Source organism: Dermacentor variabilis, unplaced genomic scaffold (assembly GCF_050947875.1).
Source record: "Dermacentor variabilis isolate Ectoservices unplaced genomic scaffold, ASM5094787v1 scaffold_12, whole genome shotgun sequence".
Classification (NCBI taxonomy): Eukaryota; Metazoa; Arthropoda; class Arachnida; order Ixodida; family Ixodidae; genus Dermacentor; species Dermacentor variabilis.
Genome location: NW_027460280.1, coordinates 54365411 through 54392007, shown reverse-complemented (window position 1 = coordinate 54392007; position 26597 = coordinate 54365411). Strand labels below are relative to the sequence as shown.

At 46.8% G+C, this 26597-nt stretch overlaps 1 protein-coding gene across 2 annotated transcripts in view; it reads right to left on the bottom strand.

Moving 5' to 3' along the window:
• Window positions 1-26597, bottom strand: part of LOC142566305 (uncharacterized) — an 86627-nt gene that overhangs the window by 24915 nt on the left and 35115 nt on the right. For both annotated transcript variants that reach the window (XM_075677211.1, XM_075677212.1), the window contains exon 2: window positions 10948-11036. In XM_075677211.1, coding sequence (XP_075533326.1) covers window positions 10948-11036 — 89 coding nt within the window. The remainder of the gene's footprint in view (window positions 1-10947; window positions 11037-26597) is intronic.

The following is a 26597-nucleotide window of genomic DNA, read 5'->3' as shown; positions in this document are numbered from 1 at the left end:
ACAGAAAAGAATACGACAGGACGGCGTTGGCACGATACATACGTGCGACTGTGGCCTATAGTGGCTGCCAGCTTCGAGCGCGTAGTTCTTTTTTTTTTTTATGTGAGCTGTTCGATGAGACTGTAGCAGCAAAAACCGTACCTGACGCCCGAAATCTGTGTCACAAGTCTAAAGCTGTCCCTTTCCCTTTCATACGCTTCAATGGCGTCGTCGTATTGCCCGTTTATGACTTCTTCATGGCGCACACTATCATCCGGAATCAAGGCACACATAACTGAAGCCACTTAATCGAATCTCAACGCGCTCGGATCACTCCCATCCAAATGCACGCATATCTTGCCGAACATCAGCTCTTAGAAGTTCGTTTTTTCCCCCTGAAGCTGTAACTATTTGGAATTCACTACCCGGCAATAGTATTACGCTCTGATAACACATCTTTCAGGAAAAAAGAAAAAAGAAAGAGAAAAAAAAATCTGGATGATCATATTGCACTAATCACGATTTGAACCTTAATTGTATATATTCATTTTGTTCTGTTGCTTTATGTGGTTTAGCTAGCAAACAAAGACATCATTGCTGTATCGAGTCGACCCTACTCTACGGTTTTCTGAGGACATAAAAACTGGCGTACATTGGATACCCTTCTCCACAGTTTACGACTGGACGTGGCCTACACACCTCGTTTTTTTGAACCGAATAAAAAGGAAGACAATCTCCAACTACGCCAACTGTGACACCCCAGACGCCTCTATGGAGCGCTTGCTCATAGATTGTCCAAAGTATGACCGACAACGTGACCATTTCTGAGATAAGCTGCTTGGAGAGACGTGAATTTTCCATTACGAAAGTACTTGTTCCTTGGTCATGCCCTACCGAACAGAGATGTGTCCGGCACTCCCTGGCAGCCAGCGATCTTATTAATATGCTTTGAATTGTATAGATAAGCATGAACTCTTTGTGAACTGAATGTTCGTTGCCTGGGCCACTTGAAAAATGACATTCGTGTGTTATAAGTAAAGTATCGCTTTTATTGCACAGTGCACATGAACTCGTACTTAACGCGGGTACATATTGGTCGCTCTACTTGGTTTAGGTTGTTTTTCTCTTGTTTGCATATTTTTTAGAGTTAGTATGTTTGCGAGTTTGTGGCGTGTGTGTCTGTGCGCATTTCTCAATTGCGTACGTAGGTAGCCGGCTCTTATATATCCTATCTTCCCGTCGGTATGCAGTTATTAAACAAACAACAAATTATTAGGAACGAATGGGACGCGTACTCGAGTCCAAACTCTATTGAGATACATATGCAGCTTCTTAATGCAAGCACAGGTAAGGACGTACGCACATATGTCTGGCACGTATATCGTTCACTATAGCACACTCTCAGATCCACGCTGATTCAAACGCGCGCGCTCGAATGCGTGCAGTCTAATCATGCGCGCAGTTAGTTCTCGCTCACCCGGATAATACGTTACCAAATCGTAATAACCCTGTAATGCCCAAACACAGTTTTTTATCAAGGAAAATTAGAAGAACTCGTACTCCTATATTTGTGGCCACGGAGAGATCTGTTTCACACAAGTTTTTTAGATTAACACCTAATTGCACAGTATTGAATTAATTAGTACGTTTACTGAACCATATCGTCCGACAACGTCCTACACAGCTTGCGTAGAACACTTTTGGCGTCAAACTGAACGAATTACAGATGAGCCGTTGAATTCAAGGAGTGAGCATCAGCCACCAGACGGTCGGCCACCTCATTTCCTGTTACACCGATATGACTGGGAATCCAATGAAAGTGAACTCTATGGCCGGGATGTGAAGCGATGGTAAATGTCTTTGCGACCGCATACGGTAGCGAGCCAGAGTCGGCATAAAAACAATATTGAGCCAATAACTACAGTGCAGCTTTTGAGTAGGAGTATATGACCCAATTATTATTTATTTGTTATCAGCTATGTTTTTTTTTTTTTGCCTGGAGAATCTCAAGCAGTTCTGCCGAAGTAGATGACGTCTTGTCTGTCAAGCAGTAACTTCAACGTTCATTGTGCATTTGGACGTAAAAGGCAGACCTGGAGCTATTGTCTGTTGTGGAGCCATCAGTAAACGTGAACGTATTGCTGCCTTGCAATCGGCTTATGTGCAGGAGCGTCAGAAATTTAGCCTCTAATGGATGCGTTGTTGATATTTTATCAATTCCTAGGAATTGTGGGAGCTACAGAAGGTATGGTCAAATGCTAAGTTGGCAATTTAAGTCCGGGCGAGGTAATTAATTTTGCAGGGAAATGATGGACGGATAATGAGAGCGCAATATGCGTCGTATATTCGTCCAGATCTATGAAGGAGAACAGTCTGTATGACTATCGTGTTGCGTTGTTAACCTGATGAAATGTCCAAGAGTTTCCTGAACACGTAGCGCTTCAACAGGTGATTACCTGGCTTCAGTTATGATAAGGTTGCTCAATGTTGAGCGAGGTAATTCAAGGCAGATTCTGAGACTCCGAGCAATCAGTTAAGCTAGAATTCTATCAGAAGACTCAGATAAGCCACGCATTACGGACAATGAGTAGGCGATTGTTTGGCGAACGAGAGTAACATGGGTGTTTAAGTAGTGAGACTAATGTGCTGCCCCATTTAGTACCTGCGATGCACCGTAATGGGTTGATAGTTCGATTGACGCGCACGCTTCTTTGTCACCCTTATTCCTGTTCTACGTTCGCGTGCAGTGGTCGATGTCCTTCTGCTGCGATGCTAACCTCTCCCAACTCTCTCACCAGTATTAAACCGCTTTATCTTTGTGACATGCACTTCACTTACAAGAGCCGCTTATGGCCGCCCCTTTTAGCATCGCCTTAATGTTGCCATGGCAACTGACACGCTGGCGCGTAACTGAAAGCCGAGACCGTAACAAGCGACGGCATGTATACATGAGCCTTTGCGGGGAGCGCGCTGAAGCATGACGATTCGTGGATTAATGCTGCCATGACAACTAGCACGACCATGACCACCTTATGCGTGTAGGTGGCCCATCGCTACAACAAGACGAAGCCTCTGCTGCTTCTGCAACGGTTATACGATGCTCAGTGCAAAGCCTTTTCCTCTCACGCGCGGGATACGGCTGCGTCAGTTTATAATTATGTTTTTTTTTCACACAGAGAGAGCGTCACGGCGACAGCACGCAGTGCAGCGCGTGCGCATCACAACGTGCAAATGCCGTACGTGGTTTAGTGCGCGGATATTAAACAACGCACCATTAGAGATTGAAGAACGAGAGATCGAGAAGACAAAATGTACATGCGAAGCGCATGCCGAGTTCGACAATAAAAGTGGCGCAGCTTGGCAAGTTCAGAAACGTATACCATATATTCGTAAATGCTCTCTCTTCGCCCACGTACCTCTGCAAGAGAAACATATGCCTGATCACTAAAAACTGGCTCTCCCTTTTCTTGCATAGTACCTCTGTCAAGCCGTTCACACGGCAAGTGCTTAGAGCAGTGAATTCACGTGCTTATTTTTTGCCATACTCAGTTAACGAACACATGACTGGCAGTCGGTGACGGAAGACCTATGGGCCCCGGATGCCAGACGACCTAGCTACGCCACTGGCCACTGCCCGGAAAGTATTACACAGTACCGAATTCAAACTTCGCTGCACCGAGTAAACCTGTACCGCGTTCGCCAGGAGGTCGCGCGCAGAAGGAACCGGCGGGTCGCCGTTCGGCGAGTGAGAAAACATCCAGATGCGGTCGCAAGGGCGACTGTCGAACGTGGCCGAACGGCCGTACTCCGGCTCATTCTGGATCGAAGGCAGCGATAGCGCCGCCACCCAGATGTCTGCACAGACAGCCGGCGCGCCGAACTTGTCGGAGGGTTTCACAACAGGCGCCTCCGCGCCAATTACTTATGCAGCGGCACAATGACGCAGTGTTATACGCGGGGAGACATAAACTGGGCGCCCCACAAAGCGCAATCAAGGATGCGGCGGGCCGGAAGCTCCCGATTGTTTCTCCTTGCAAAAAAAAACACGCTCTCGCTATTCGCACGCGTTGTATCGGCGGCAGCTGGCGCTAATACAATACGGGAAGAGCGCGACAAAAATAGTCGCTGACGCAATTGCCCCATTGTGGAGGGCGCGTTTCCCGACGCCCCGAGTTTCCCATTTGACGTTTCTCCTCGCTTTCATTTCCTTTGAAGCGGCACATTTCTTGCCTCGTGTCGAGGCCGTGGCGCGGCCAAAAACAATTGCGCGTGCTGTAGGGCCTCGCGCCTGTCCTCCGACGCCTGAGCCCCGCTTGTTGTCTCCGCATGCCTGAAAGAACGACGGTGCGAGCGGCTCCCGAGGAAGGCGCGCGGCGTCGCGCTGAAGTACGAAACGCATGTGTATGCGCGCTCGCTTGCGCACGGGTGCACTCTGTTGGCACCACGCAAGCGGCGCCGGTAAAGTTCTGAGCGAACTTCTCTGGTGTGGAAAAGACACGCGCGCGCGCGCAGGCACGCATTGGAGCTTTCGTGTGGGCCCCATTCACATTTCTTCCCGCAAGAGTAGAAGCGGCCTCACTGGGATGAATGCAAGAAAGAGAACGCAGGAGAACGCACTATAGGAAAGCATGAGTGACGAAGAAGAAGCGAGCGCTGTACGAAGCGCAACGCGTGGACGCTGCGGGCACGTGCGGAACCACCACGGCGCGAGACCTGCCTGGAAACCGCGTTGCGACATCGGTTTCCCACGCAGACCGAGATAGTGGCCTCGACTCGGGGAACGCGAGCGCCCGCTTATCGTGGTGTGTAATCGGAGAGGCCCTCTTTGCGCGTCGTCGCTTTTTACTCGGTAGCGAGACGGGCGAGACCGCTCAGTGATCTGGAATGAGGATTTCATTTCTACGCATGCCGTTCCGTTTACCCCCTTTCTCTCTCTCTCCTTCTGTCTCTCTCTTCTGCATTTTCACGCCCGCGAACGAGGCTTGCTATAGCTCACCCGCGCGGAAATTGCACGCTTGCGACCTCTCTCTCTTTCTTTTAATCAACCAAGTCCCAAATCCCAAATCGATCTGAATCACAAATCAATCGCAAGTCGGCGAAAAAAATAAAAAACGACCTTGGCTTCAAAAAGTTGAAGAAAATGGAACGCGTGAAATAGGCCGGGCTAAAACGCCGACCGACGTGCTGTGCAGTGAAGGCGAAACAAAGACATGCTCCGCGCGACCGTGTGATTGTGCAGTTCGATTTTTTTTTTGTTCTCGCTTAAAACAAAACTTACTCATTAAAAATTTTCTAAATAATTTGGCAGCAAAGTGTACTATGCAATTCTGATTTGGTCATATTTTTACTTAAACCACCACATTGCGAAAACGGAGCCACTAATTGAGCCAGAATGTAAATTTTTCCACTCTGGTCACGATTTTAACAGAAAGTTAGGTTTTATTTCTTCTCAGAGTACTTTGATTATCTAGTATACGCACATACCAAGCCCATGGTGTGAATTTATTCCTTATGGAACAATTAGTTTTTTTTCTTTTATCTAAAAAATTAAATATGCGGCAGTTGTAAACTTTTTCTCACGACTAAAACAACGTAAATTAAAACAAGAAGTAATAAACTACAATAGTCACGAATTAGTGCCGTCTGCAGAATATACAAAAAAATTTTCCCTGATAGGTCAAAGGAAAGGAACTTTGTAGAAATATTTCTGCCCTACATAGTTTGCACTTGTGCGCGCAGCTTTCTAAGCGGCCTCACAGCATCAGAATTATTTTTTTTTTTTTGAGGGGGGGGGGGGTTAAATCTCTCGAATAATTACTTCCCACATTGAGGTACAATGATATATATATATATATATATTGTCATTTCTGCTCAGCAGAAATAGTAAGACTAGCGCCATTTTCGAGATATCTGCCTCCAAGATCTGCTAAAAAAATGCAGTGCAGCTACGTTTAAGATAATCCCGAACTACTTGATGCACACTTTTGGTAAATCGCTAGCTCGAACGTCTATGTATTACGTAGCAAAATTTAACGCGGGATATCTCGAAAGCGGTGATAGCTTTGGGTGATTTTGTTAAGTAAACGTGACTTGAGCATTGCTCGGCTTCGATTTATTTATGAGAACGTGTGCCCTAAAGTGAATAATTGAGAAGTTAATTAGTGAATCTTTTTCATTCGCCGCCTAGACATTGTGATTAGCCGCGCAAGTAACGTCTACATCTTCCACAAATATACCTAGAAAGACGGAATAACGCTACCTGTCGCTTTAAACATCTGTTCGAACGAAAAAAAATATATATACTGCACCAAGACAAAAGCCGTATCCTCTTTCCTCTGCGATTATGTGCGGCAGTAGGTTAACTCCAATTCTTCAAATAATCTCCCAAGTACCTATTTGTTTGGCGATGGTGACCCGTGGGATATGAATGCTGTTGGATATGGAACATTTCTGCCTTGGTTCGATATCTGCAGCCTCTGAAACTGTGCCAGATTTCGGTTCCTTCATGTACGGCGCTGTTCAGCGTGTCCGTTCTATTAGTAAGGTATATTGGTGTAGCGTAGTCGGTAGCGTGTAGCGTAGTACGTAGCGTAGTACGTAGCGTGTAGCATAGTATCTGGGTGCCCTTAGCGCTATCCAGATGCTGTTTCCTAACGAGCGTCAATCTTGTTTTCCTGTTTCCTGTTGATTTTGGTGTAGCGTCCCGCATACTTAACCCTGTTTGCGATAACTCTCTCAATTTACTCACACAGATGTCTTTCCTCTAGTCAAGCGCGGTCAAGCATCACGTGACCACTTGCTCCGTTCGCCGTCGCGTATTTACTGCGAGCGTTCCCTTCGCGCGCCATTAAGAGGGCACGCCAATGCGAAACGGAACACCTAATCGTCATATAAGAAATGACTACTACCTAAGAGTGACTTCAGACGCCGTTGTGGACGTTACGTGGCCCTAATTTTGAGGCCCAATTTTTATGTTCAGCGCGCATACCAGAGCGCGCAGACGACAGTGCTATAACACACTGCGACCTGCAGGAAGCAGATAAACCTTGACGTCGCGGGAAACGCAGGAAACATCCGTGTCTTTTCGTCTATGCAACTGCCGGCGCTCGGAGATCCGCGCCGTACCGCTGTCGACTACGCGCGAGCTGACACAGTGCAACTGTCTAGTTTGTGTAGTCCTGGCTTTTTCTTTTCAGTTATTATTTTGTGAATGCAGCAGCCACGGTTGGCCTAGAAGTTTCCTTCGATATTGTATGTACCGGATAGTAGCGGACATGATGCGCATATATACTTTTTGTTCTTAGTTGTTATACTTTAATTGTGTTGTTTAAGGTATATAGCTAGTGCGTGTCTATTACGCTTAGATTTTTTTTCTCGTGCAAAGTGATATTGTACGTAGTTTTGAAAACGTCACCACTTTGTTCTATCAAGACTTGTAGTTAAGAACTTGCTTTACTTTGTTCTGCATAGACGGAAAGAATAAAATTTGTGCAATCAAATGAAAACTCTAAACGCTGTCCCTTATGTGCATTGACTGCATTCACACGTAAACCTATGACGCCATACCCAGTCTGCATTAGTGGACACACTCTCACCTGTGGAAAGACCCATCGATTTTTGGTGTAATAATCGACCGAAATCTTTCCTGGAGCCTTCATTGCACGTACTTGAAGAAAGAACTGTCGTCGGTTGACTAGGTACTGAGATTCATGTGCGGGAAAACATGGGGCGCACGTGTACGCTTCATGCTTCAGATGTATATTCCCAGCATATCTACGCTACGGCCTTCCAGTGTTGTCTAGTACGTGCAGGTCAAATGTTCCCTCATTGGAGAGCTTACAGGGCCAAGCACTGCGCCCGTGTTTAGTACTTCCTCGCTGCGCGTCAACACCTGCAGCGACCGTGCTCGCCAAAGATCATGCCATCCAAACATACGTTGCTGTGGGCTGTCTCAGGGAGCATATCCGTCATCTTTCCCGCATCCCCGATCATCACTTGGCGTTCTTGCAGTCGCACAGACATCGTACCACGTTTTCTGAAGTTATCATCACCCATCCAGACTGTCTTCCATCGGGATACACACCAGCAGCAAGGCCTTCATTCCCTTTGTGGTGTCTACAACAGCCTCAGGTGTGCCTCGCTCTCCCTCTCTCTCCTCATTCCCGTACTCCTTCCCCCATTGCAAGGTAGCAAACCGGACGTGCGTCTGGTTAACCTCCCTGCCTTTCCTCTCTCTCTCTCTCTCTCTCTCTCTCTCTCTCTCTCTCTCTCTCTCTCTCTCTCTCTCTCTCTCTCTCTCTCTCTCTCTCTCTCTCAGGTGCGCCTAAGTATTCCGGGTGTAAAGAAGAAGAAGCCAATTACCCAAAAATAGCTCTGAAACAGATGGCACTGCTATTAATGAATGAGACATACGGGGACCGCAAATACACATCTATACCGATGGTTCGATCTCATCTACCAGCTCTTCAGGTGTCGTTGTCATTCCGGCTACTAAAACTTCAATCAAATTCAAACTGTCTTACATGACAACATCAACGGCGGCGGAGCTTGCTGCCCTGCGCACTGCTGTCAAATACCTCCAGAAAGAGACACCTCAGAAATGGGTCATTTTTTGCGACTATAAGGCAACACTTCAGAGTCTGCATTTTGCCCTATATCACAGGACTCATGAGCAGCTGCCATATGAGATAAGAGAAGACCACCGTCAAGCTCTCGCTAAAGGGCATGAAATTATATTCCAGTGGCTACGTGAACATACCAACATTGCTGGCAATGACCTCGCAGACGAAGCCATCTGGAAGCCGTCTGCGCATTTGGAAGTCGGACCAGTTCCAATCACCTTATCTAGAACCGACGCTGCAGGAAAGCTTCCTATCGTGACTAAAGCTATGACACACAAATACTGGTCTTCTCCCAACAACCCGAAGTGTCATCTTCATGGGCTTGATCCATCCTTAAAGTTACAGGTGCCATCAAGAGATTCCCGCTCTAGGGCGACAGTATTGTGCCGCCTCTGTACCGCATCTGGCTCGGGTTGGAATTTGCGAAGGCATACTCGTTTCGCATCGGAATGGGGAATACGCCCATGTGCAACTCTTGTGGAACTATAAGCTATAGAAACGATTGAACACAAGGTCTCTGTCCCCAGTACGATGTCGAGCGTGAAGCTCTCCGGACAGCACTGAACCCGCTGGACTCTAGACCATTTTTCGGAAATGAAGATCCTTGGACATTGGCCTCACGCGTCGGTGGTACAGAAAGCCACGCAAGCGTTGTTGCAGTACCTGAAGTCGACAGGTCTTGGCGACCGTGTGTAGACTCGGTGCGAACCTTCAAATGAGCGCGAAACTGCGCCCTCTCTATCTGCTCTTTCTCTCTTTATATATCTATGCCCCTTCCCCCCAGTGCAGGGTAGCAAACCGGACGTGCGTCTGGTTAACCTCCCTGCCTGTCCTCTCTTCCATTTCTCTCTCAAACGTGGTACCAGAATGCCATGAGTGTTTAAATATTGTACTGAATATATAATCCAGCAAAACGAGGCACATTTTGGCCTTCTATACAGCGTTCGCTCGTGCCCGCCTGTCTGTGCCCGCCAGTCTCCACCTTCGTTGCAATACTTTTTGCGCAACAACATCACCTCGACATATGCACCAACAAGGACGAACTCCCTTGTCACATGTCGTTTGACAAGCTTGCTTAAAAGGTTAATGAGTGTACTTCTGCTAATTAGCAGCTTTTCCGTCACCATTTGTCGAAAAAAAAGCGTTCAGCGTTAATTAAATAAAACAACGTGGTCGAAAGAGCGCTAGCCCCTGGAACAGCTCCTATACCCTCGCCTTTCGCTCCAACAAAAGATATAACCAATAACTTCGTATCACCCCTCCCCCCCCCCCCCAAACGAAATAAAAAGAAATCGAAATTCTGGATGAACCCCTGGTTTGCGAAGGTTGGATAGAAGGAAAGTACGCAAGCTAAGCGATTGAGCGGCCGGTGATTCCATGAACAGACAACTTGAAGCGGGCGCGTAGCGCCTCCATCCCGTTTCCACTCGTGTATAACGAGCATGAGAAGGGACAAAGTTTGCAGTCCTTGTCAGAGAAACAGTGCTCTGATATTGCTCTGATACCAACGATTACTCCGTATGAATGAGCCCGCGTCTCACTGTATAAATGCAGAAACAGAATAAAAACTAATTATCTGCTATATCGGTCGGTGCTGAGGAAGGGAGTAAGGCTTGTACATCCGTTACACTTCGGTCAGTTAATTTATCTATTTGTCTCTTTATTGATTGATTGATTGATTGATTGATTGATTGATTGATTGATTGATTGATTTAACGTTCCAAGGCAACACTGCGGTTATGAGAGGCGCTTTAGTGGAGGGCTTCAGAGTGGCGTTGACCACTTGGGGTTCTTTACCTAAATATGTGTACACGAGTGTTTCTGCTCTTCGCCCCCACCGAAGGTGACACTTTCGGATTCCCAGCAAGCTTTCTCGCGACCGGGTGTGACGAGCACGGAATCTCGCGAACTTCCCAGTGGCTGCTGCGCTCAGTTATACTGGCGGGGCAGCTCGTAGCCACACAGACCACGCATCGATGTACCACACTGTTTTACCACAATGCAGTGCGGTGCAGCCGACTGGTAATGTTTCGTGTCATAGGTGCCAGTGACTACAGGCACTGAGATTCTGCACTCTTTCGTAGCCTCTTTGGTTTGTCACACTAACGTGCGAAGGCCACTTCCCCACGGCCATTTGTCAGCTCGGATAAAGTGCGGATTGAGCAGTTCACTGACGTAGTGCCACTTTTGTCTATGGCTTCACTAATCATGCACTACGAGTCAATCGGCCCATCGTAACACTAAAGGTAGACAAAATGACTATACATTAAGTATGAGAAAGAAATATAGCAGGGAGGCAGAGACACTCCCGGACACAACCGGAATACTGATAACCAGGCGTACTCACCGTAATGCCTACAAATGCTGACTATCCTGTCCTCCGTCATGAGGTGAGAGACCCGGATGAGGTGTTCCTGCGTCTTCTGGACAGGCCACCTGGAAAACGAACAGATGCTCGTCAGGTGGCGAACGCTATTTCAGCGTGCGTATAGTGGAACACACCGCGTTGGTCAGTACAACGCTGAACGCTTATCGTCACGTCGGCATGAACGACATCAATATTAAGGAAACAGGAGTTTTGCGAGTATCGCCCGAGGTTTGTCTGTAGCTCAGACAATACGACCAACACGACAGGCCATCTTAGATAATACTCGCTATACACAGCTGGGCCGACCGCACCCATACCGGTCGCGGTTGACGAAAGTTGTGTAGCGTAATAATAAACATTTTTTAGAACAATGAAAAGGACAGCCTAATCACAAAACTCGCAGGATTACGCAGAAGGCGCATCGTTTACAACGTGTACGCCATATTACGTCGCGACATAACCATCTGGTGAGCATTGCAACTCACAGCAGAGTTTTGTTTCAATGCGAAATCATTATATGCTTCATTAGGCGAAAATCCGCCGTCGTCGGCGTCGCCACCGAGCGATGGTACCAAGAATGGCCGACGGCGGAAAGAGTGAAAACAAGTCAAAAATACTCGGATTGACGTCAAATTTCTCAGGGAGGCTCCCGTAAACAAAGTAAACCAATGCCTTTCAAAATAATATTTGGTAAATTTCGGTCTGGGTGGGCATCGATCCCGGGCATCCGGGGTGCGAGACGAGCACGCTTCCCCGACTCCACGGTGGCTTACGGTTCTGGCGGACTAAAGCAGTGCGTCACTGGGCACGTGACGGCGCAGCCAATGGGTAGAAGGTGACGCCACGTCATGAGCGTATGAACCTAGAGCATAAAATAGAAAAGCACTAATGTCCCCATGAATGCCGTTGAGCGGTCCTTGGAGTCATGAACTCCTTGCGGGCAAGCGAGCGCGTTTTGACTTGACCTTACCAAGGCGCAGTTCGAACGCAGGCGAGAGCTTGCGCGGACAAGGAACACGCGGAAAAAAGAAAAAGAAAAAAGAAAACATTTCACCAAAGGGACTACAATGCTTCCGCATTTCCAAGCGTATGCAGTCAGTCTTAAAAGGGGAGATGCGGGTCGAAAAACGCGGCGTTTTTCGAAAATCATCGATTTTTTTTTTTGTTTTCGCTTGTTTTCTCAAATGTCTCTGCAATTTTTCGCTTTCAAGCGTGAAGTATGTTGCGAATAGCTGTCTGCCAGCGCACTTTTAAATCCACAACACGCAACTACCGAGACGTGACCGGCAGACATTCACAAAGCAGCGCTATAAGGGGCGCGGTGACATCACCGCCGCTTGACCGCAAGACGCGGTATACAGAAAAACAGCTGCCCCACCGCGAGGCACCGAGCCGAGCACCCCCGGGTGCCACGCTCGGCGCAAGTGTGGCCGTTCTCACGTCCTCGCGCTGGCGGTCGGCCGCGTCGTCCGGCGTGTGTGTGGGTGACCGCGGTGAGAAAATAGCCGCGTAAACAAAGACGCGCTGTCGGCGGGACGAGACCGCGGGTCGAGAGTTACGGCTGCTCGCCAGTTCAGGGGCTTGGCCGCGCTCCAGGCTAACCACCGTCGCGAGTCCGCGTGGCCCGCATTCTAATCCGCCGACGCAGCGGCCGCTGTTTGCGGTGACTAGCTCGGCAGCGGCACACACCACTCCACCCGCCTGTATGCAGTTACGAAGCAGAGCCGCACCGCAGTGGAAGCTATAGATTCACCACTGCAGAAGCGCTGTCGTTGCAGACGATTGGCATGGATTTTGGAGAAACGTGTAACGCGTAAATATATCAAGTGGCGTAACCAAGCTGCTGCTGCTGATTATTATGATAAGGATAATGACCTGTCATGTGACGCCGCCTCGTCGCGGCGAGGCCAGCCGCAGCAACATTAACGCGCATTTAAAGGGGACTCGCAACACCTTTTTTTTTTTTTTTTTCCAGGCCATATTGACACGAGTGCGCTATCTTTCATTGAATATATCCTAGAAGTAATTTCTGGAAACCAGTATGCTCATAACGGAGGTATAGAAATCGCACTGTTTAACCCTATCCCTCGATTGATCACTGCCTCCCAGCTTTGGCGGCGCCGATAGCGATGCTTTGCCTATATTGTCCAAATCAAACCACGCCTTCGTGTCGTTCCATCTCCCATATACGTTGTCCTGTTTTACGCTACAGGAAGTTAACTTCTCGTACCGCACCTTCTCGTAACGCGCAAGTTGCCCTCATAAATATGGGGAAAATACATCCTCCTGAAACCCATTATTACTGATTGTTATCGTTAAAAATTAAATTATGGGGTTTTACGTGCCAAAACCACTTTCTGATTATGAGGCACGCCGTAGTGGAGCACTCCGGAAATTTCGACTATACCCGGGGTTCCTTAACGCGCACCTAAATCTAAGTACACGGGTGTATTCGCCCCCATAGAAATGCGGTCGCCGTGGCCCGGATTCGATCCCGCGACCTCGTGCTCAGCATCCCAACACCACGGCAACTGAAAGACCACGGCGGGTAATTGTTATCGTTGAAGCGGATGGGCGCGCGTCGAAAGCCCGACGACAACTGTGCGACAACTATACGCTGGCTGTCGCAACAACTTCCAGCGCCCCCTTTTCGCGACTGCTCGCACGAGTCTCCGTCTGCATCGGGGCGGTGAGATACGAGAGCGAAATTCTGCGCTGGCGGCTTCCGACGTGAGCGGGCACGTAATCAAGCTGCACACGAGCCGGCTTCCGGCGACGGCGGCTTCCTCGCGCTTTCTTCCCCCGCTCACACACGTGGCGGGTCCTGCGCGCACCGGCCCGTGTGCTCTGCGCCCCGCCCAGGATGGCCCTCGCAGATGATGCTTTGGGAACGGAGTCGCGTAAACTACCCCGCCGAGAAAAGGAACAATAAGCAAGCGCCCATTGAGCTTCATTACTTAATACTCAAAGCAATTGAGATGGCGATGCGTCTGTGAGTGAATCATGCACTGTCACACACTGGCGAATGTGGAAAAGAAAAAGAAATCACCTACGATTACGATACTCCCTAATGCGAAATTTGAGCGCAGCTCTATACGTGTTTTAATTTCGCGATATATTGGCCGGCGCGGACAATCTGTCTCGTGCGGCACTTTGAAACGGAGCGAAGTGTGGCGCGACTGCCTCGCTAATCGGGAGATCGCGAGAGGCAGCGCGTGGGTGACGCGTGGGCGCGATACACAGCAGCCGCTGCAGATAGACCTTCGCTCATGCAGCGCTCTGTTTCCATATATGGTATCGGTGGACGCGCTCGCCGCATGCCATCGGTGAACAGACGACGGTGCGCTACTCTGGCGCCATCTCGTATCGGTCGTCGCCGCAGAGCCCGTCGTGCGCGGCACTACGCTTTTCTCACGCTTTCGCCGTACCCTCCTCCCTTGTTCTTCGCCTCATAGTCCCGCTGCACCCTCCTCCTCCTCCGTTATCCTCCTGGCGCTCTCTTCGCTATCGCCATCTTTCATCTCCCACTGCGCTCCGCGTTCGCTCCAAGGTAAATATACCTGGTAGCGAAGCTTCCATAGAAGCCCATACGTTCAAAAAATGGCGGTTCATTGGCGGTTCATGGGACGAGGGAACACTTCCGGCGGAAGAGAAAGTAATGTGACGTCATACCTGTTAAAAACTAAAGTGACGTCATTTTTGTTCTCAAAGGCGCGAAATTTATTTTGGTGGCCTGCCATTAGAGCTGTATATTAAAATACCCGCCATTCGACTTAATGGGCGTTTCGAGCTTTCGGAAAGCGATGCAGGAAAAGGTCAGCCGTAGGGGTGTCGAAATCGCACTCCTGCACAGAACATACATTTTTTGGAGGCTGACGAAAGCTTCAGGTATACGTAGAGTGCTGGTCCTATCGTAGGGCACCAAGCCCGTCGGCCTGCGGAGTCGCACGAAAACAACTAAAGTGAACAATTCTGGCGGTCGTAACTCAGTACTTTTGACTTAACAGGCAAAAAAAAAAAAAGAACTATGAAGCTACCAGCGTCACCAAATTCACACAAACGTCGACAAGGAAAACAGCCCATCGTATGAGGGGGACGTATGGCAACAGGCGAACTTACGAGCGCTGCTTTCTGCACACAAAAACGCCCGCGAACCCTGCATTGCGTGCACGTTAACGAGCCCCAGTTAGTCAAAATTAGTCCGCAGTCCCCGACCACGGCGTGCCTCATAATCATATTGTGGTTTTGGCATGTATAAAACCACATAATTTTTTATAACTCGAAGCTTACAGCTCGTTCACGAATATTTGCCCGCGCTATATTCGCGGTATTCGAGAAACTTCTACGTCAATGTATTGATAGCGGGCGAGCGAGGGCCGCTTCCCTTCTGATTGGCCGACAGTTTTACTGTGATTGTCACGGTCGTCGACGACGTCACGGCCGGTCAAGCTCTATTCCTATGAGAGATTCGCATTGATTTACATTTTTTTAACGTTCAGTTCCATCTGCCATTAACAAAATCAGTTTAGCAACGTGTTTAAGTTATCCAGAAGAGAGAACGCGTACGACTCGTTAGTAGTTTTGCGATAAATTACGTAGTCACCTGCAAAAAGACAATTTTTTGATGAGATGTTATTCACATTGATGTAAATCACGAATAAGAGCGATCCAAGTACTCACCCTTGTGATCGCCAGATTTAACGCACGCTAAGGTTGAATTTACTCCATTAGCATTTACATATTGCAGTCGAGAGGTTATGAGGGCTTTTATCCAATAAAAAACATTATAGTTATTATTTAGTGCACTTAGTTTATATAGTACTAACGTGTGGTTTGCTTTGTCAAACGCCTTCGCAATATCAAGAAATACACAGTTAGTACAGAAATTCTGTGTCGACATTATAGAATTCAAGTTGTTATAGTTAAAATAATAAGGGTGGGTGTCACAGGAGAACGTTTTGCAAGAACCTTGTTGGCAAAGAAAAAGGAAGTTAGATTCCGGAAAACTTATAATGTGAGAGTAAGCAACGTGCGTCATTGTTCTACAGAAAACTGACGTCAGAGATGAGCCCATAATTAGAACGTTCACGAGCATCCCCAGATTTATGAAATTGTTGTTTATTATAGGATGAGACCGCGGTATAAGATTTGTGAATTGGTATTACTTTAACCGTTTTAAATCCAGAGGTGCCGTGCCAAAGTGATAGCGACTGTGAAAAAAGAAAAAAAATTTTATTATGCTACAACAATATTCACTAGAATTTTGTAAAAAGTTAGAATTGCTTATTACTATATTTAAATAAAATTAGTTCTTAATTGAAATGCATTAAGGCCAACTCGACAACTAACGTTAATATATATATATAACTGTATTATTATTTCTATAAAACCTAGTACATTCATCAGGCCTGCCAAAGCCACATTGGGCTTGTCTGGCAAAGCGTGACAGGCAGCATACAAACTGTTACAATATCAAGGAAAAAGGGGAAAAAAGAGAAAAAAAAAGAAATACAGAAATACAGGGAAGCGATAAATATACGTACATACACTGATACACACATTATACGCATTTATGATACATGAACGTATATGTACACATACAGGTTTGAGAAGCGTAGCTGGCGCGTACAATTATCACAATGCCACACGATTAGTTTGCATGGCACAGTATAAATGAGTACATGATTATAAACAAAATGAATTTAAAAAAACGGAAATGCTCCACGAAACCTTTGCGGAAACAAACTGTCTCGTCACATTTTTGACCAAAGCCACTTTTCTTTTTTTTTTAATTTCTGGGGTTTTACGTCCCAAAATCACGAGTTCATTATGAGGCACGCCGTAGTGAGGGAACTCCGGATTCATTTTGATCAGCTGGGGTTCTTTAGCGTGCACCTAAGTAGACGAGCTTTTTTTTATTTCACCGCCATCGAAATGCGGCGGCTGCGGCCGGGATTCGACCTCGCGACCTCGGACTTAGTAGCACAACGCCATAGCCAACAAGCCGCCAGGCAAGTCACATAGATAGTGAAGGCACACCATCGGAAGAATGAAGTCGGGTAAGCAGGCGAACTCGCGAAGGGATTAAGTGCCAGCACTGCCTTGGTTTTAGAGGGCGCGAAGCACGCGTAACGCTTCGTAAATGCATTTTTGAATAAGAAACAAGTAATGAAGAGCCTAGAACACAAACTAAGCTTGTCTTTTGGAGAAATTATTTAATTTATTAGCGAATTTTGTTAGTTAGTCGATTATTTATTTGTTTATTTACAGATGTACTGCAGACGTATTGCAAGACCAAGGAGGTATAGGATGTAACACAAAATAAAACATACAGTATACGTAACAAAAAAAAAATAAAATAATCGTCTGAATGAGATCGAAGGAGCACAACGGGTGTACACATGACTAGAGACATGAATGATCTGCGATCGCGCAAGAAAAAAAAAGGGAAAGCAACAATGCAACTTTAACCGTAAATATTTAGAACAGCTAGGTGAAACAATGTTTGCAAGGCATGTTAAATCACCAGGAAATATAAACGCGCATGATATACATATTACACAAATGTATGGTCATATCTTAACTGATAAATATGATCGTTCAAATACGTATACGACGATTAGAAGAGGAAGAGACATTGGCAGGCAAGTAGTTCCACTCCTAGCCGGTACGAGGGATCAGTGGTTGAAAGTGTTGAAAACAGTTTAACGCGTTCGTGCGCATTACACAAAAACTGCTCGTTGTGTAGATCGTACAGGGATTTCAACAGCGAGGTATTTACTTGGTGGTGAACAGTGCAGTATACCATGGGAACCGACGTACTTTGACCTGCACCACCCTGCTAAAGAATTGACTACACATGACTTGTGGCTCAGTAGATAGCTCTAGCTTGCCCTTAACGTCATAAGAGAAGTAGAAGAAAAGTAAAAACAAATGTTTCTGGCGCTTTTACAACGAAGCTGTGTATGGCTAGGGTTCCATGTATTTGTAGTGTTTGTGTGTCAACAATTAAAAAAAAAGTGAGCGAGGGCCGACCCCGAAGGCTTCAAGCACTCCTTAAATATCAATCAATCAATCAATCAATCAATCAATCAATCAATCAATCAATCAATCAATCAATCAATCAATCAATCAATCAATCAATCAAATGTGTTTATTAATGTGCCCAGGAACAACCTCGAGGGTCTTGGTGCTGGCGCACTCGGCAAAACAATGAAGAGGAAGAACAATGCAAGCTCACGCACACACACATACACACGCGCGCACACATAAAAGAAAGGAATAATAATTTCGCGAATACAGGTTTTAACAGAGCATAAAATGTGTACACGAAGAGACTACAAAGCAAAACTGGAGAAACAGAAGAAAGGATTACAGAATGACGGAACACACAACAGATATGAGAGTTTTTGTTCAGTTATTGAAATATCTCTGCAACTCGTTTCAGGAAAATCTTGAAATTAGGCATGAAGATGTCCAGAAACTCTGAATGGGCGTTATGTGTCTCCTGCACTCTATATAGAGGGTCACAAAAAATCTGAAGGCTGAAAGGCGCGCTGTTTCCTTGTACCTTTCTGCGGAATGTAAAAGCGCACATTAGAAAGCAAGTGTGAGCAGCAGATTTTTCCATGCATTAATTTTTGAAAAAAAAAAGAACATCCGATTTGTTGCGTCTACAGGTGAGGTAGGTAACGTGAGTGTCTACGTTAGGTCTATGGAGATGGAAGGCTTTTAAATATATGTGTACACGATAATAATAATAATAATAATAATAATAATAATAATAATAATAATAATAATAATAATAATAATAATAATAATAATAATAATAATAATAATAATAAATGAAATAAATTAATCAGGATGCATTGTTCCAAGTCGATGAGTATATTGGAATTGTTTGTGAACTGCACATGGACTCACGAGCAAGAGGCGTTGCCATATGCGCAAAGGACAAAATCTATGTATACAACCACACACCCTTGGCTCGCAAAAGGGCAATGCCAGAAACTGTGGGGACGTCTGTGCCGTACAAACGACGGAATTGGGATATCCGCTGTGTATACATCTCCAGGCACACCCAAGTGTGATATCGAGAGGTTCATGACCACGCACTTTGCATGGGCTAGCCGTGACGACACTGCCCCTGTGATCATCGTTGAACACTTCAATGAGTACATTTCAAAACTAGACAAGCAATGGTTCACTCAGTATGTGCTAGAAGTGTTTGGTTCGAAGAGTCATACCCATCCAAGTCACTCAAGTGCCCAACAACGGTCGTGTGTAGATTTAACTTTGGCCAAGGATCTGTCTAAGGTTGTAACCGAACCAATTGCTGTATATCATAGCAATCACAAAGCTATCGGCACTACCATTACCAAATGATGAAAATTAAAACATGTATCCTTGTCTAACCCTGTGTGATGTACTACAGATTCGCTGGTCATGCACATTCAGAAAAAAAAATGGCTCCTCATTTTTTTTTTTTTTTTTGGTTGGACATACCATTACAAGGTGTCGCTGTCCGCGCTGCTGTTGCCAGGACTTACTTTTGGAACTGCGGTTGTTTGCTTGAAATCAGAGGTACAATCAGGACTCGACGGCAACCAAAGGTCAGTGGGACGCCTCACCTCGCGGGAAGACTACAAATGAAGCTGTGCAGGGTGATAAGGGTTGGACTAGTTTTGAAGTGAGGGAAGCTCGCAGTAAAATTGAGTATGAAGAACGACTGAGCAATATGGAAGAAAGTAAATGGGCTGGGAGAGTGTTGAGCTATCTGTACAGAAAAAACATTGATTCACAGTGGAGGAAAAGAACTAGGAAGCTTACCAGCAAGTATGCGGCCTGTAGGGTGGGCAACACAGCAACAAAGAACGTCAAGCGGAAAGTCAGAGAGACTGAAACAATCTCATGGGTGGCGGCAATGGAAAAGAAACCTGCCACGAGTAACTACTTAAGAGGAAAAAACGAAATTAGAAAATAAACAATTGATGGTAATTCAAAGGGAAGCTCATTACTTTTCGAAGCGAGATCGGGATGCCTTAGAACACGCACCTATAAAGCGAGATGTAAGAAGGAAGAAGAAGCATGTGCTTGCTGCGGTAAAGCTAGGGAAACTATGGAGCATGTTCTATTAGAATGTGAAGACGTCTGCCCAGCAGTCGATTTAGGCACCACTGGCCTCCTTGAAGCCCTTGGGTTCCGCGAGAGCAGTGGAAAAGTAAACATGTCCGCAATAGGGATTAGTAAGAGGCGATTGGAAGATTGGTGGAAGTAGGGAAACGATAAAAGACGGAGACGTACAAAAGCAAAGTTCGCAATAGGGGATCAGAAAATTTGGTTGTGAGAGTTCATAGTGTTTTTCTTTCTTTTTTTCCTATTTAACCTTGGTGGGACATTAGGTTGTATAATAGCAAGAGCTTGGTGGCGCAACCCACCGCCCCGTTCGAAAGGGGACGCTCATAACATCCATCCATCCATCCATCCATCCATTGCCATCCTGTCTACGGTGCTCCGTAACACGCCATGAAAACAAGGGGATCCGAGGGGCTCGATCTTTTGTTAGTTATAACCATATGAAGAAAACGGACACTGAGGCCAGGGAGAGCAAAGGCTACATTCAGTTATTATTATCATACACTTGAAATGTACAAGTGATAAGGGAAAGAGAAATCAATGTGGACGATAAAGACAACTAGCAGAAGGTGGGAGCCGAACCCATACCTTCGGCTATACACCTGCGGCGCTATACGTGATGTACACAGTATGCACACCGTGGGGCATGCCATCCTTCCGTCCGCTTTCTCGGGTATCCATGCAAGTGCATCGGCCGCCGCGCGCCGGCTGTCCGTGCATCGTCGCGTGATGGCGGGTTCTTCCAGCGCCGGCAGGTGACCGGCTTCCCACGGACTGCGACGGCGCGCGAGCGGGAACGCGCACACCCCCCTTCATTCCGACGACGTCGGTGACGCGCGCGCCGCACAAGCAGGATACGGCGACAGCAGTGGGCGTTGTTAGCGTGGTCCACGCTGCCGCGCGTGCCATTGCGTCAGCTGTCAACAGTGCGCGGACAGTTGCTTGACCTCCGGTGTCCGGGTGCTCGCCGCGGTTTCGGCGACTTGCACGGGGCACTATCTGCGATACTATAGCTTCGGTGAGCTGCTATTTGTCGTGGGAAACGAAGGACGAAGAAACAAGTTACCGATATTGCCCGATTGGTTAGGGCCACGCAATGTTCTGAAGCGTACACGGTTGCTTTGGCGCTTAGTTACTGTGCAGGTGACGATCGTTGGGAAGGGGATGGAACCCATATCCAGCGCTTCCAGCATCTACGTCACACGAGCGGAACAAACATCGTCGCGGTGGCTCAGTGGCGACGGCTCTCGGCTGCTGAGAAAGAGGTCGCGGGTTCGACTCTCGCGCGCGCGGAGGGCAGAATTAGATCGGGGCATAACGAAGGACGTTTCCCTGTAGGTTTAGGTGAACGTTAAAGAGCCGTACAAATAACTAGTAATAGCGGAAGACGCAGAACATAAGAAGGAGGTAGACGAAGCGCTGACCAACGTTTCATTACGCACCTATACAGCATATTTGCTGTGTGTAATAAAACATTAGCTGATAGCGCTTCGTACGTCTCCTTATTATGTCCGGTGTCTTACGCTGTTCCCAGTTTTTTATTAATCATGTACCAACCGGCCCAAATTTGCACTTTATTGCAGTTAAAGCGCCCCCAAGAGGTCAAATTTAATTCGCAGCCGACCACAACCGCGTTTCATGGAGCAGACGGCGCTGCTACGAATTCCGCGTGTGATAATCAGGCTAACCTTTCTGATTAAGGTACGGTGCCCCAGAGGCAGTCGACCGAAGCATGGAATATAGGGGGCGTCCAGTGTGCCACGTCGCCGGGAAATGCTCTAAGAATAAATATTGTCGGTGGTCGACGTATGAGAACACAACACGCTTGCGATTCGCTTACATAGTGCGGACAGGCGGAAGATGTGCGCTCGGCGACGACGCGTGTAATTTTCTGAATGAACGTCCCGTTTTCCATCGCCTCGCGTACTTAGTAACGCGTCGCACTCGCTCGTCACGCAATTGCGTGTGCAGTAGTAACTGAACCTGAGTACTTATCTGCTCAGTCTCTTGTGGGATGACTAAGTGGCCAACGTTCGCGTTGACAGGTAGCAAGCCTTCCATTGTTCACCCTCGTTGTGTACTCAATAAACGCACGAGTATAAAAGTAAAGCCTTGCGGAAGAGCGTAACTAGCACACAGGTATTCAACTTATGCAAGCGGTTCCCACCGGCTAAGCGCTCGGGGTCTCCGGCGGTTAATAAAACGCGCATTCCCTTTACTTGCGCGCACTAGATGGATGGACAAATTAGCGCCTTTGTGCGACCGACTCGCACGTTACCCGTTATCCTTCTACTGGGCATCACCATCGTCATCGTTACTATCAGCCCAATTACCTTTACACTGCAGGACGAATGACCTGCGATGTCCCGTTACCCCTTTCGACAGCCAACTTCATGCTATATGACTGCAAATTTCCTAGCGTCATCACACCAGCAAAGTCCCTGTCGTCGTCGACTACGTTCCCTTTACACTCATTATGTTACTCGAATGGACCACCCGTTACCTGCTCTGCGCCATTGCACGACCTCTCCAATTCTATTTCTTCCTCAGTCCTTCCCTTATTCCGAAGTTTCTTTGCTACCTTGCAAGTTTCAACTCCACGCGATAGTTTCGTGCCAGCAGAATATACGTCATGCACAGCGCCTACAGGGGCGCCACTGAAAGCCGCGTAACGGCGGCCGTTGGAGGCCTCGTGCCGGAGACGCCTGCTTCCACTCGCAGGCATGACTTAAGAGGAAGCTTTAGCTCGGGCCCAATTCCGACGCGGCCTATTCAAATACATGTAAAACGCAAAAACGTTTTTATGAGATGACCCCTGGATCGATTTTGATGAAATTTGTTGCATTTGAAAGAGAAAGTTAAATTCTAGTGACTGTTGGAAGCGGAATTTCGATTTAGGGGTTGAATTTTCTTAAAACGATTTTCAAATATTTGACCGTTAGAAAAAAATAGAATCACGAAGTTTACAAATTCATAGCTTTGCATCAAGAACTGATATCGCGGTTCTGTAAACGACATTCATTAGATCATTCAAAGCGGACAAATTCAATATGTCATTTTACATCTTACGTGAATTTGTTACGTTGGTTACAACGGTTTTGCAAAAGTTGTATTTCCCTATGATTAATTTTTTTTATATTCATGTGTAACATATCAATTTTGTCCGCTTTAGATGTACTATTAGATGCAATTCACAGAATTGTATTATCATTTTTAGTGGTTAAGTTACAGAGTTGTAAACTTGATAGTTTCGTTTTTTGAAAATTTCCGATTTTTGCCAATTTTTAATAAAAAATTGACAATCTAACTCAAAAATTCGAAACCAACAGTCACTAGATTTTAAGTTTGTCTTTTAAACGCAACAAACCTCGTCAAATTTGGTGCAGTGGTTGCCGAGAAAAACGAATTCTCCTTTTACATGTATTTAGATAGGAGCACTCGAGCTAAAGCTTCCTCTTAAGTGTGCGCGTCCCAGATAGTTGCTTCTGCGGTGTCAGTGTGCGCAAGGAAACCGCACTGTACAGTAGTGGACATGTGTCCGACTTCACGGCTGTCTGGGACGACGTTGTCTCCTTACGCGCCAAGTGTTTGCCGCCGATGAGCATCAACAAGCTTGCCTATACGAAGTGGAGCTCATCGCCAGTACGCCGCTTTCATTATAACGCCCCGGCCGCTAATGGCTTCATTTGTTGGCCCGTGAACCAATGTTGTTTATGCACACAATTGCTTCGTTTACATGCCGTGTTTTTTTTTATAGTAGGTTGAGGGAGCGCCGTCGCGCCTGCGAATGTGAGAAGCCAGTGACGGTAAAGCTTGCACAATGAGCTTGAGAAAAGTAGCAGACTCCGGCAAAAATTAAGGGTTGATTGTTTTTATGCTTGCTTCTTACCACTGTCTGCACAGCATGATTTCACATGTGCCATCGTTAAACAAGCAGAGCGTTCGGATGGTTTCACGGGAGCACGCGAGTGAGATATCGGAAGACGCCATATGTGAAAATTTGCCTCCCTGGTGAGTCAAGAGCATATTGCTTTTATATTTTATGATATTTTTTGGTGCCATCACCATTTTTAGTAGTATCACCCTCCCACTCAAGTGCAGAATCAAACCGCATGTTGTATCGTCTGTTGTATTGCCCCGAGTCTGAATAGCCAATGCAGCGCCTTTTAATTAGTTAAAAAAGTACGCTGACGCAATATCAACAGTTTTAAAGCAAATACAAAGCATGGCATTAAATAATTCTTGTAAACCACGTGCTACACTGAAATCATTTTCAAGGCAGAGACAACTACAGTGAAGCAACATGAACATATATTGACCCACTTCATGCAAAAGAAGAATAAGGGAACAAGCACTCGGTTACTGCCACTAGCAAGAAAAATAAAAAAAAAAGGAAACATGAAGGTTTCAGAACTGACCACAACGGATGACACAGCTAGAACAAAGTGAACAAAGTGAATATGCATTACTTGCAGACATCAGGGCTTTGAAGTTCAGGCGTTTCCCATTACCACGAAGTGAAATTAAGACGCATCAAAACGAGGTTCAATGCCCTGTCAAAAGGCTTTAATGCTCACAGACGCCAGGTTGTACAGTCAACTTGCAGATAGGTGAGGCGAACGTACACCGAACGTTATACGCCGCAGGTCGCATTTCAGTGACATCGATAGGTATAGAACAGCAGCCGATTCCGTGCAACGCATGGGTGATTGCATGACGTTCGTTTGAAGGCGCCGTCACCTGCTTTTTTAACATGGAGCCCTTTGTCCAAAGCGTCTAAACACTATGAGCGCTTCACAGCTTCGCTCCGCATTCTCTGGCGTAATGTTTATCGCCTAACAGCCTAATGTTTATCGTATCTTCTGGACTATAGACGAGGCGACCAAGTTTAAGCGACACGCCGTGGTTGCTTAGTGCCTATGGTGTTGGGCTGCTAAGCACGAGGTCGCGGGATCGAATCCCGCCCACGGCGGCCGCATTCCGATGGGGGTGAAATGCGAAAACACCCGTGTACTTAGATTTTAGGTGCACGTTAACCTAGAACCCCAGGTGGTCCAAATTTCCGGAGCCCCCCAATGCGACGTGCCCATAATCAGATCGTGGTTTTGGCACGTAAAACGCCATAATCTAATAATCTAATCTATGTTTAAACGTGGAAGCCCTCACTAAAGGCGCAGCGACGTCAAACAAAAAATCAAAACACATTGATCGCTCTAAAACTGCAGTAAACAAAGCGCGATTGCTTGTCTTCTCCGTCGAACAGCCGCGATCCACCACCGCCGTCGCTCTAATTGCTCGCGAAGCAGCACCGGAAACTAAGCGTGTGCCTGACGAGTTTTCGCACGTGTTAAAGCGCCCAACTACGCAACAGTTGTTTGAAGACATCGCTGAAGGCTGACAGAAACGTTAAATTGCGATCAAGAACGCAAACATGACAGCACGCGCATAGGCGCTGACAGGAACAGTGCTCGCTCGACGACGCCTACGGTTTGCAGCCTTGGCGACAGGCTGCGATGTCGGCGTTTTGCGCATGGCGCATACTTATTATATACCTTTGTTTTCGAGGATATCCGCAATGTTGTTGACGACTTGCGAATGTCTGCCATGCGCTCTTTAACCCATATTTCTTCAGGAAGCCTTGCTGTCCAGCGTCGACTCGCACAGCCAGCTCCATCTGGTCCAGAGAGCATGACGGGCGGTCGTGGCTCATGGGGCCCTGGACTGACGGCTCCACTAATGCGCCGAGCCCCTGCGGGCGGTCTCTCTGACTTATACGCAATAGATGTTTTTACGCCGCGCGACTGGCCGCTCTAGGCACTTTGCGTATATTCGCCGGCTTTTCTAACGCTAGGAAAATACTTTTATGTAGCACGCATTGAGCAACAGAAAGCTGCATCGGGAGTTTTTCATGTTGCTCTACAATTTTCTCATTGACACATTTCATCTGATTATAATATTTCAGAAGTTTGTTAGTTAATTAAGACTAACTACGTAATTAGGCGGAATGCAAATCAATAATCTGAGTATCTGTAAGCGACGGCAAACAACACTACCTTGGCTGTGTCCAGCTACGTGACATTTGCATATATTTTTAAATCTTGGTGCATGATAGTTGGGACACCAGCTGTATAGTGCTGGTGTGGATTATGGAAATTAAATCAGATCAATAAATCAAGCGATCGATCAATGCTCGTTGCTATAGAGTATACGTGCACGTTAGTCTATCCTCACACACTCGCGACGTCTTCAACGAGGACTCAAATAGCCAACAGGGCGTGAAATTTGGTGAGTCGTCCATTGATAGCAAGCTCGCAAAAGCGTGCTACGAACAGGGCAGAGGCAGATAGCGTCGCGTTTACTGTACTTGCCCCTTTGCCTACGTCCTGTTCATAGCGCGCTCTTGCAAGTTTATACCCCGCAGGAATAACTCGGGCGCGCTCTCACCAGACATCGAGACGCACTCTACGAATAATCCGCGTGCCACGTTCTTGTCG